This window comes from Lycorma delicatula, chromosome 1, assembly GCF_047948215.1.
Source record: "Lycorma delicatula isolate Av1 chromosome 1, ASM4794821v1, whole genome shotgun sequence".
NCBI lineage: Eukaryota > Metazoa > Arthropoda > Insecta > Hemiptera > Fulgoridae > Lycorma > Lycorma delicatula.
In genome coordinates, this window is record NC_134455.1 from 230566503 (window position 1) to 230579895 (window position 13393).

Below are 13393 nucleotides of genomic sequence, written 5' to 3' on the forward strand. Positions count from 1 at the left end.
GTGAAAGGTACATAAAAGATTTAAAAGAAATTAAAATAAATGATGAAAATAATGACAAAATATTTTGATAAAACAGTTTTGCATTTAATATGTAATACTTTAAACCACCACTTATCCTAAATTCACTTAGGCATTAACTTTTTATGCTGTTTTAATTTTTATAAAAAAAATGCTGACAGTTAACTAGGACATAAAGATGCTTACTGTTACAAGGTTAAAAAAAAAACCCAATAACAACATAATTTTGTATTTTATATAGGATAATTAAAAATAAAACATAAAATACTACCTACATAGAAAAAAATTCAATAATAAACAGTTTCAAGACTAATTTTTTTCATTAAGTATAGATAAATATACATTTATAAATTAACAGTCAAAACATTTATAAATTTTATATCCTATTCTTCAAACTCTTGCAATAAATCTAATAGTAAACCAGCAGTGGATGGAGCAGTAGTGAATATATTTCCTGAAATAAAATAAATAAAAGAAAATAAATAAATTTCATACATAACCACAATAAACTAACTATAACTATGATACAACTACCTAACATAACCCAGCAACTGAAATTGTTGGGCGACAAATCATTCCTACCAAGAAAGGTAGAAAGAAATTTCTACCAAAAGTTCCTTCCTGCTACAAAAACAATTAGTTACCTGTGTAACAGCATTTGCAGGTTAGATATGCCTTCATTGGTAGATTAAAAGACACTAATATTATCAAATAATGCTGGACTTCAGTTGTTAAAAAGGAATTTGATCAATTAAACTTACATGAAAAGGAAATACATCATCCATATTTAATAATAAAACAAGTTCATAAATAGTCCAATAAGGCAGCTGGTTTGTTATGCAAGTTTAACCTGAAGCTAGCATATGGAACAGTCAATCACAACTCATACTACCAAGTCCAAGCAATATAAAAAATCTCTCCATTAATAATATTTTAGGTAATCAGCTACAAGAGGATTTTCTTGATTGCAGTCTGACAATAGAAGCTGCAATGTTCATATATAATGGCACAGATAGATGCTGCAATGTTCATATACAATGGCACAGAAAGACCATTGTTTGTAGAAGCCCATACCTTAAGCCAGGATAGTCACTTTCCTTAGATAAGATGGAGCAATACTGAAGCAGAAAACCATTGTACAAGAGTTGAATGATTTGTGTTCAAAACTGTATGCCGACCTCCCACAACATGATGTTCATTCAAATGAACATTTGAATTGACAAATCCCAAAATGGTAACAGTTAATTTTGAAATATTATTGATTCTAGCTGTGCTTTCTGCTGGTTACTTCAGAATGTCAGAAGATTCTGCTGGCTAAATTGACTTGATCCCTCTAGATACCTTAGGGTACCTTTGTAATATTACTTATGAGCATAAACAATGGGAAATAATCTCCTTACTGAGATTTCCAATGTAATGGGAAATCTTATCTGCAGATTTTATATAAACCTACATTTTTAAATTGTGTATCTAGTATAGATTGACCATAACCACTTCAGGACCTAACAGTGGATAAACTCAAGGGGAGAGTATATCATTAGCTTAGCTCAACTTCAAAGATCTGCTGACAGAAATTAGTAAAGAATAAGTACGAACTACAACTGAACTCTGGTTTAACCATGAAAAATCTTAACTTCCTAAAATTACCTAACTGATCACAGGAAATAATAAACTGGATCACCTAGCAGTGTATACGACTTTACTTTGAAGCATGACTGTCCTTTCCTCCATACCATATTCTAAAAAGCAAAACGATTCAAAAGGTTGCCACACATATTTTCTTTAGGTTAGGCCATTTCTGGTCAAAGCTATTAAATACCAGGTCAGTTACCAGGTAGGTTGACATTCATAGCAACAAATTAGCCTAAACAATCAGAACAGCAGAACAGATAATTTAATTTAACTAATGCATATAACTTTCAAATTGTTAAAACCACAAAGATGAGTTACATATCTGGGCAAAATAATTTGGGGTCATTCCCTTGTTTTAAAATATTAATTAACTTGGCTACACTGAATCAAGGGTATGATTTTTGCCAACTGATTAATACCTCTGAAAGTGTACATGCAACCAATTCAACAGCTTAAGGGCTATATTGTACTAATACTTTTAGAAGGTGCATCTGGTAGTTAAATTAATTTTTGTCATTTTGTCTCTGTCAAAAAAAGGCTCAATAGATATTTCATTGGAATTCCCACATCTACTGTAGATACTACACTCATCTTCTTACAACAACAGCAGAACTCACCACGCCTAGGCAATTGTGAACTATGATTTATAATGTGGAAACACTAAAGGGCCTCTCCTCTCTGCAACTCCTATGCAAAACAAAACTTTTTCTAAAGTACAAGCTTTCTGATCCAAATGGGTAAGTGCAGATTTTCTACAGTTTCCAGCATTTAGTCTTCCTAGTGTTATCTAAAATCTAAATGAGGGACTAATTTAATTTACTGTTCTCAATCAATCCTTTTTTCTTTGTAACTTCTATGATACACTGGGTCTAATACAAAAGATAAATGACCAAAGGTTGAAATTTGTAGATTTATTTGTGTCTAAAACTTGCTGTGTAGTACATTTTCTTATATTTGTTTTTAAAAACAAACTAATTTTTATGACCAATAACATTACATGACTTGCAATATTTTTTTAACTTAAAATTCCACATATTTGACTCTACTCTTGATATTGTTGACTACTCAATATTTCTAAAGCTCAGAAATATTTCTGACTCAATATTTTACTCAATATTTCTGAGCTTTAGAAATATTGAGCACAGATCTGTAAAAATGTAAATGAAATTTTTTTTTCAATCTAATGACTGATTTTAATGTGATCTGATGTTTTAAAATTAACTGTTCCACAAAATGAAAGCAGACAATATAGGAACAGTATATTCTGAGAATCAATTATATTTTAACTAAAATATTATCATGCGCCGAACCTTAAAAAAACTGTTAACATCTTACATTATGTTACCTCTTTTATTATGTTGCCTTTTAATTTTTTGCATGAGGCTTTTTCTGCCATATTTTCTATTATACACAAATTGCAACTTCTTTCTTCAATATTAGTTGGCGATGTTCCACATTCCCTGGTATCTGCATTCCAATTTATTTATATCGTAGTGTAATTTTTCCCCTGTTTTTTACCGATAGGACCAATATTTTCCAAGAAGTAATTAAAATGAAAATTTAGGAAGTTTAATTATATATAACCAATTGAAATTCAAGAACATTATACAACCAAATCTCTAAACTTTGTTACAGAGTTTTTAACAATAAACTTAAAAGTCCTAATATTTTTATTGAATGGTTAATTCACCACATAAGCTCCAGGCTGTTGCTTGTGAAATACGCAAGATATTTGTAGTGCATGAAAAATACCAAGCCTTACCTTAATTCAAACCCAAAACCTTCTGGATGAAAGATGGATGCTACACCATTTTGTCACAGAAATCAGTAAACGTTATTTTCCAAAAAGGTTTTTTAACAACTCTTTATTAGATCATTCTATACATCTTTTGTTTTTATTTCTTCCATTTTGATTTCAAATCCTTCATCTTTGAAAAGTTTTTGAATACCTGAACTGATGAAAATAGTTCTCAGTTTTGCTTCTGATGACATGGAGACTTGTACATACATGTAAAACATTCACTTTCTTTTCTATAGAGCATTTACAAATTGCATCATCAATACAAGTTTGATATAAAGTAGAAGAAGGAGGGTTTTATATATATCAATCAAATGTGGCCACAGTATTTTTAACCCCTTCCAAGTTCTAATATTCCACCTACATAGCTACTTCTTCCTGCCACTTTTTCTCAGCTGTTCTATTCACATAAGAGATATTTGGTGTATTCTCTTCTTTTTTTTTGGTGCTCTCTAAGATACAAGTTTTAAGTTGCCACATATCCATTCATGAACACACTAAGTTTTAATAAAATTTTTAATTCTTGTAGTACTTTTTTGGATACATGGAATGCCCTACTCGCACAACATGCATGTTACCATTTGAAGAATGGAAGAATGATTAGCCTCCATGCCTTTACATCATATGTTCTGCCAAATTATTTTTAACAGGCCAGGAATGATATTAACAAAATAATAAGCAACGATCTTTGAATATACATTAAATTTTTTTTCCTCTATATCTGAATCATGAGAAAAAAGTACCAAGGGCCAATAAGTTTTTCTACTTTAATTTTGAGTCTAACAACTCAGCTGAATCTTAACATTCAGTCTGAATGACTTAGTTTTTCAAGTTCATGCTGTAAAAAAAAGGTTGTAGATTAGAACTGCCCTAAATATAGTTTAAAGCAGTTAAATAAACTATCAACCCACAGACTTCAGAGTATTCAAAACACAAATAAAATTACTTTAAAATAAAGAGATGAACTTAGTTAACTTTCTACAAAATACTAAAAGTTTAGAAAACTATTTTAAACCAAACCTTTTCACACAATGTTCTAACCAACCTTTTCACACAATGTTCTAACAGCAACTAGTAAATTTTTATAAAAGTAGTTAGATTTTGGGAGGAAGGTAATAAATCTAATACTTATTACCTTTCAAATATTTTTCATTGCTGAACTGTTCTGTTCAGCGAGATCAACGACACTGTAAATCAGACTAATTATTCTTTTTAAGAATTTAACAAAGGCCTGCAATGAAATTTAATAAATGTATCACTTAACCTTCAAGAACTCTCACTAAAAATTTAATACAACTACTCATGCTTTGTATTTTATACAACAGTAACAATTTTTAATAAATATTGCATGCATTTTAGTGTAAATTAGACATGTACTTAAAACGGATTAATATTAGATTATAAAATTCTAAGTACCATTTGACCAAATGATATTTGAATCATCAAAATAATAGTGTATCTAATAAAAAATAACCAAAAAAAAAAATCAACATTTTACACTAAACATTTTAGGTTCCATTTGACCAAATCATGCTTGTATCATCAATGTTTTACTGTATGTAGAGTGTAATTAAAAAAAAAATTTAATTTTAATTAGATCCCATTTTACCCATGAAAAGACAAAATTTGGATACAGTTAATAAAAAATTTTGACTTAGTTCAACATTCCAACTACATCAGTACTCGCACATTATATTTTATACAGCAATCTGAAATGTCTCCAATAAAATTCCAGTATCTCAGAAATTCGTGAAATTCATAACATACTACACAATATACAACAAACAAGGAACAGACTTGTTGTACAAAATACAACAGTACAAGTTCCTGAAGGTTAATATTGGACTTCTAACTTAACTATTTAAACTAAAATAAGTTTTTATTTTAATTTTAAAATTAAATATGTATTTCAACTGACCCACAACATTTTTTGATCCAGTGTTGGCTATCACTCTACAATTATTTCTCTCAACAATTTTAAAACCAGATGAAGTCAACTGTTTGTCAAATTCTCTCTTTGAATTGTAGAATGGATTATAATATGGTAATCCAGAAAAAGGATTGATGAAATCTGCCCAGTATCCACCCATTTTCAGTTTGACACAAATCTCAGAAGCAGTAATCACAAACTAAAACATAAAAAATGTTCAACAAAACAAAAAGTGCAAACTATTAGAGCTTCACATATCATAACTTAAAATGTATACGATTGAAAAGGTAGTAGAATATTGTTTTAAAAACTTGATAATTAAGAATCTTAATTGTCATCCATAATAAAAAATTAACAATAAACTCACAAACCTTACTTGTGTGTGTGGAATGAATATTACAGCTAAACACACATGCAGTATGTGGTATGTGTGTCTGTGTGAAACATTGCCACACAGAATGGAATCCTGGGATAGATAGTAATCACATTTATTAAAAGGAGGTTGTACAGCAAATTTTATTCATGGGCAACCAACAACCAGGAAAATTATACTGGACACTCTTAGTATCTGTAAATTAAAGGATGTGAGCAAGGATGATAAATGCCATTTGTCAAAGGCCAATTAGTGTTACAAAAACTGGCTCTGTAAGTAGTCTTTGAGAAACTGGTAAAAAAATACTTTTCTAACATACGTTTGGCAAATTTTTGCAGAAATTAATAATTGTAGTCAAAAATAAATGAAAATGTTATTTACATGAAAGTAGTATTTCCTAGCCTTTGTAATCCTTACACAACTTATAATCCAATGATTAAACTCAAGAAATGTGAGCACATACAACAAACAAACCCATGCACCATATCCTTTTATATAAGATAACTTTATTATTCAAGTAATACAGAAAATATCATGAAGTTCTATAACTATAATAACCTATTCTACTTGTGAAAATAATGGAAAAAGTTTATATAAACGTAAGCCCTAAAAAGTTTTATATGGGAGTTAACGATTGGTGAAAGATTTCGCTCGGGTTTAAGCTACCCTGGTGAAATGAGGTCATACAGAAATTTTTAAAATGTTAATTAAGGAACAGAGTGATTTCTTATGGTTTTTGATTTAATTCTGAAGAATTAAATAAAATAGATCCCACAACCATATCTGCAGTAGTTTTTGAGATATTTGGGGTGAAAACCAATAAATTGGGGTAACAAAGTGTTTTTTACGACTGATGTAAAATAACTTTATTAAATGGGTCATACACACAAAAATTTTAAACAAAACTTGTAGACAATTTAATTTTGAGTAAAATGGTGTAAGGTAAATTGAATTAAACAGAGAAAAGTTAGAAAGATTCAAATTTTTATTTAGAAACAGTACACCAGAACAAAGTCCATATACATACTAGTTTATAACAAATGTTAAAAAATAAGCCCACCATTTTCAATACATTTCTTGGCAGACTTCTACACTGCTTTTGTTGCTCTTTTTAGTACTTCGGGGCTGTCCTCAAGTTGCTCCACAACATCCATATTGTGGACAATTACTTCCGAACCAGAATGTATTTTTGTTCATTATATCTTATTTTTCATCCATCCCCAGATGCAAAAATTTAAAGGTGTTATTAGATCGGACGTCGGTGACCAGGAACACAGACCTCCATGACCGATCAATTTCTCAAGGAAAATAATCTAAGTGGAAACGGCACAAAAGTGAAGAGGCACACTATCATGCTGGAAGTATACATTACGTCTCAGCGCTACAGGAACATCTTCAAGCAGCTGTGGCGTTCATTTTAAAGAAAGTGCAAGTAGACCTCAGCATTTAAGCAGCCAAGAGCTGATTGTAAAGAAGGCTGCACCATGTAATTGATGTTGAAAATTGCCTTCCATCATTTCATGAGGATTTACTTCTATCCATGTATGTTGACGCCATCTCGAATGAAATTTGCCTCTTCAGTAAACTAAACTTATTTATAGAGTTCTTGATTTATATTTCACCAGTTTCAGAACTCCAAGCGAAGAGGACTGTCTCCTGGGTGTAGATGTTGAACTGAATGTTTCTATCTGCATTGATAATAATCTAATCAATAATAGCATCATGTTGAGCAGATAGCTGGTACAAATATTAGGTAGTGAACCTGAAGATTAGGTAGTTTCCTGAAGATTGTGAAAAATATAGCTAATTGTTTTGGGATCTGAAATCTCAGAAAACTTATTTCATATTCTACTGCAGCAACTGTAAAATTACCATTACACACCCAAAATGAATACTATAACAGCGTATTCCTCTATTGTAAATTAGTACAGCCTATTAGTTTAACGGCCAACCGATCACATTCAAGGTAAAATTTACAGAAAAACTTCACTAAAATGATAGCACAGTTCGCAGTACCTGATAATACTTAATATATCATACAGAATGATTTAATTAATACAGTATTATATATTGTTGATCACCTATTCTTATTTTATTGCCAACATTGAAATGATAATTTTTCAATTAATTTATTGTATTTCTGTCATTAATAAAAAATTATTGCGCAAGTAATTTTTATTTCACAACTGTGTAATTCCCAAATCTTTTTAAATTTTTAATAGTAAATATTGATTTTACAAATTTTTCACATCAACAAAAAAAATTGGTTTTTGTTTACATTAAACAAGTACTTTTCTAACAAATAAAGTAACGTATTTTCTAAATAAAATTCAAATTTTATTTAACTTTCCTTTGTTTTATTCAATTTACCTTACACCAATTTGTTCAAAATTAAGTTTTGTTTAAAAGTTTTATGTGTTTATTACACACTTAATACAGTTATCTTACATCAATCATAAAAAACACATTTTTATCCCAATTTATTCGTTTTCACCACCCCAGATTTCTCAAAAACTACCGCAGATATGTTTGTGGGACCTTTTTATTTAATCTTTTAGGATTAAATCAAAAACCATAAGAAATCACTAATTTTGCCCATTAATTAATATCCTAAAGATTTCAGTACAATCTCAATTGACCAGGGTAGCTGAAATCGTGAACGAAATCTTTCACTACGTGTTAACTTGCAAATGAAACATTCCAGAACATATGTTATGAACTTTTTCCATTATTTTCACCAGTAGAATAGGTTATGAAAGTCCTGGGAGAACTTCGTGATACACTCTGTATAACATAAGCTTTTCAATATTATACTCAAGCTTCATAAAAGCTTAATTTGTTTTTCATAAAAATGCATAATTAACCTTACTGCAAATAATCTAACTCACCATTTCTCAACCTTGGGGTCCTAGTCATACAAGAGTCAACTTTACATGTAAACAACAATGAAAATATGTATGAGCAAAAAAAAATCATTTATTATAAACATTTTAGTTACAAGTAGTACACATGAAAAGATAAATTAATGAGATGGTTGCATTTGTTTTTCATTTTAAATTTTCTCCATATACGGATCAATGTTAGAAAACACAAAAGCAAATTGCCTTTTATCACCAAAAGGCAATTTGTATGTTTAGTTATTAGCATAACCATAGACAAAAACCCTTTTCACAAAGGTAAGATGTAATGAAAGGGACTAAATATTTTCAATGCTTCTAGGGCTAAATTTCCATATTCACTTAGATGAGCAGCCAGAACATATCTAAATCTTCAGACGTGAATTGCAGGTGTGTTTCATCAACGAACATTTTAATGAGCTGGTTGTGAAACTATACTGCTAATTTAGCAGCTGCAACAACGTTTTCACTAAATGATTCAGTACCAATCTCATTTTTATCTTCCGGGAAATACTCCACAACTGAATTTTTTTTTATCTTCATGCTATCAAATCTGTGGTGAATAATAATGTATTCTTCACCCAAATTTTTTCTCAATATAATCTGAAGGGAATGGAAACATATCAAAATTTTTGCTTTGAAGGCGAATAATCCAGATATCAAGCTTCTTAATGAAAGCAAGAACTTTGTCATTAATAAAATGTTTTTATCATGTCCTTGTTAATTCAGATTCAAGTTGTCTAAATACAAAAATACATCAGCTAAGAAAGCCAATAGCAACATATACTCATTATTGAAAATCATCAAGAATGGTGTTTGTACATACTGGAAAAATAATATTAATTTATCTTGCAATTCCAATAACCAGGTTAACACTTTCTGCTATGATAACCATGAGACTTCTGTATGGAAAAGAAGAGATTTTTACTTTTCATCAACTTCATTACATAGTTTAGCAAACAGCCTATTCTGTAATAGTTGACTTTAAATAAAATTAAACATTCTAAGCTTTACAAAGAATTAGTTTGAGATTTGCTGGCATATTTTTTGTGGCAAGAGCATGTCTGTAATGGAAGCAGTATGTCCCATTTTGCCCTTGGTATGACAATAATTTTTTCAAAAATTCAGTTCTTTTCTGTTACTGCCTTTGCACTATCACTACATACTCTAATACTATTATCCAACCTATGTTATACTTTTTAGAAGCCTCATAAAAATCAAATTAAAAAGACTGTCCTGTTGCATGACCAGGTATTGATTTGCAAAACATTTTTCTTTTATTGATTTATCCCTATCGCATTCATATCTAACAAAACATAAGAACTGAGAAATGTTTGCCACTGCTGATTCATCAAACTGAATATTACAAAATTCACTTGAACTCACTGAATTACCAGATTGCGAACCGGCAGCCATGTCATCTATTTGCCTTGATACTATGTCATTAGAAAGTGGGATTTCCATGCTTGTTAAACACTGACTATATCAATTGCAGCAGGCAATATGAGGTTTTCTACGATTACATGTGGTTTGGACATCTTAGCTACTCTTAATGTTACAAGAAAGAATGCTTCAAATGCACTTTTATCAGTACAGTTTGATTTACAAATGCTCAAGCATGTAATTTTCTTTAAAAATTCCAAGGGTATGATTTATGATCCAGATGTTTAGTTTCAAAGTGTTAAATTAATTCTGATGGATTCATGCTTTCATCGGAGAGGACTTGAAATCAAACAATGCACTGTGGCTTTCCATCCAAAGAGGTAAGATCATAATTTAAATAACTGTCATTGTATAATCTTGTCTTTTTACCAATTAATTCATTCTGGATGTGGATGGCTCACTTTATTTTTTCATGAATTTATCCCTTAAGCTTAACAACACAGAAAATGGTGATGAGTTCCTTAATTTGATTGTTACTGGCTTACATGCCAGAGAGAAAACGACAGTCAAGTGAATGGAGTAATCCTCAATCGCCAACCAGAATGACAAAGGTCAAGCCACAGCCATTTGAATGTAAATTGATGGTCACAGTTTTTGGGGATCGGTTTGGCATACTGCTGATCGATTTCATGCCATATGGAACTATAAATGCAAAAGCCTACTGCAAAACTCTACGTAAGTTATGACGCACCATTCAAAATCTGCAAATGGGCAGCTGACCGATATTGTCCTGCTGCACGATAATGCACATCCAAATGTTGTGGTGGATCCGACATGTGATTTACTGAGAATATTTGTATGGGAAATTTTTGATCACACATCATACAGTCTGGACTTAGCTTCTTCTGATTACCATTTGTTTGGGAAATTGAAGGAATTTTTGAGTGGTGAACTTAAAAATGCTGTTAATCAGTGGCTAAATGGACTGGCGGCTGAAGAATATGATGAGGGTATATTGAAGCTGGTATCACATAACCTACCATAAATGTCTTAATTCATGTGGTGATTATATAGAGAAGTAGTAGTATAAGGTATGTAGTTAAGAGAAATAAAAAATATTATGTTTTCAGAATAAATTTTTTTATAATGAAACTGTCTTTACTTTAGAGATAACGTCTCAAATGTTTATATGAATCTTTTATTTTCACTGGTAGAACATATTCCCAAATTATTTTTTTTTTCAAGACATGTTGTATAGCTGTTCTATAGCATTCAGAAGAAATAAGAGTTGTACAAACTCAAGGCTACAAATGTCTTAAAATAAATCTGGCAGAGTTTCAATGCTGTGTGGGTAGGTGCATTGTCGTGATGAAGCAGCCAGTTTTTCGATCACCACAATTCAAGTAGTTTTTTCTCACTGCCATGTACAATCACTTCAGCACTTCTGGATAGTAATGTTGGTTTACTGTGGTGCCCTGAGGAACAAATTTAACATGACAGGAAACAGAACAGATGTTGGTGAGTTACTCTTTTAATGTTTGCAATAATAGAATCACAAAGCGTTGAAGAAAATAATCACATTGCTGCAAAAGTTTCTCATGAATGCTTCCTAGACAACTGAGTAGGGTCTGTCTAGTAAATGCACCTAGTGGGAAAAGGCAGCACTCCCAACCACTTGTCTACAGAAAATAATTTCCATTTCTTTTTGGGTACCCTCTCCATATCTAATCATTTTACTGAATATAACACAATCCCCTCTCCTAGATAAGCTTATAAGGGTTGCAAATTAGTTTAGATTTATAAATGGGAAGGATCAAATACAATATGTTTTTAAAGAAATACATGAAAGATTTTGATCAGATTTTGACTAAGTTATAAAATATGAACATCACAAAAAAAAAAATAAATAAAATTCTTGAATGGCTAGCAAGCTTTTTGCATTTTCAAGAGTTTATTTTGATAGAATAATGTAATATCAGGTTTTGAAATTTGTAAGTGATAACAATAACTGTGTAGGATATCTATTATATAGTTTACTTACATACTTTGATTCAAATCTGAAATAAAATTACAAATACTTCTCTCCTCTGAAAATTACATTGAGCAGCGCTACTTTGTTGTAATTAAAAATATAAACTACCCGTAACAATAATTAAATAAATCTGAAAAGCTTTTATCTTTATATGTAGTCAAAATTCCAAATCTTAAAACAAATTTATTACAAAGAATAACAATTTTTCTAGCACAAAAAAATTCATTAAGATCAAAAAACTAATAATTATAGATATAAATTTTTAAATTTGTCAAACCATTTAAAAATATATCAAATAGAAAAATTATAACTGAAAAAGCATGTCTAAAATTCTGCTTTTAAAAAAAAATTACTTTTGCAGCAAGAAATTGAAGCACTGTAACAAGCTATACTGTACTGTATAGCTATAGGACCAATGAGTAATGGCAAACACTGAGCACTAAAACCACACCACAACCTCCCATATTTTTAATAATATGAAAGGATATACAAGAATGACCACTGTCGCTTATTGATGCTTAGCAGGACATTACAATCCATTCTCCAACATTAGATGTGTTAAGAATCTTTCATCACAAATAAGACTATAAAGGTCATAAATAATTATACAGAAAAACATGGAAGGTAATTAAGTGAAAGATTATAGTATTTCTTTATGTGTCATTTTAGCTATTGGGGCAGTAGTCTATAAGGAGGTTGACAGCGCAACAGCTCAAACAAGAATAAAACAGCTTACACATTATACATTCACGCTTTACTGTAGTAAGTTATTTATTTATGTTCAAAATAACAGGCTGAAACCAGATTATAATTGTTATAAAAATGACTGCTATAACAAATATTTCAGAACCAAATAATAAAAAATGCTTACAAATAAATAATACGTATAAGTAATCTTATAAAATAACCAGAAGTGATTAAATTATAATAATAATATAATTCAGCAACCAGATCACATTTTTATAGGTCTAAAGATTCTTTTAAAATAATGTTTCTTATTGTAACTCACTAGTTTAGTCAACTTCTCCAATTCTTGTATAGTAATTTGTTGTGATTTCTTTAACTTGGTCTTTTTCTGTGATAGAGTAATAACTGAAACTGAACCATTGCCAAGATCAGTTCCTGGAAACATATCTATAATGCCTAAAACAGATCAAAGATACCATTGGAAATGATAAGTACTAATGAAACAAAATTGAACATTTGTACTAAAAGATAAATAAAAAATCTTAAACTTTGCTCATAATAAAATATTATAATTTTTAATTTAGGGTTAAATTTGATTTTATTCTACAGGTAATTTGTAAAATACATCAAAGACAAAAAAAAT

The 13393-nt window shown here is 30.2% G+C and overlaps 1 protein-coding gene across 2 annotated transcripts in view; it reads right to left on the reverse strand.

Moving 5' to 3' along the window:
- Window positions 1-231: 231 nt before the first annotated feature.
- Window positions 232-13393, reverse strand: part of LOC142329451 (cobalamin trafficking protein CblD-like) — a 40884-nt gene continuing 27722 nt past the window's right edge. For both annotated transcript variants that reach the window (XM_075374098.1, XM_075374104.1), the window contains exons 5-7: window positions 13073-13206; window positions 5367-5577; window positions 232-472 (exon numbers count right to left, since the gene is read on the reverse strand). In XM_075374098.1, coding sequence (XP_075230213.1) covers window positions 402-472; window positions 5367-5577; window positions 13073-13206 — 416 coding nt within the window. In that variant the 3' untranslated portion in view covers window positions 232-401. The remainder of the gene's footprint in view (window positions 473-5366; window positions 5578-13072; window positions 13207-13393) is intronic.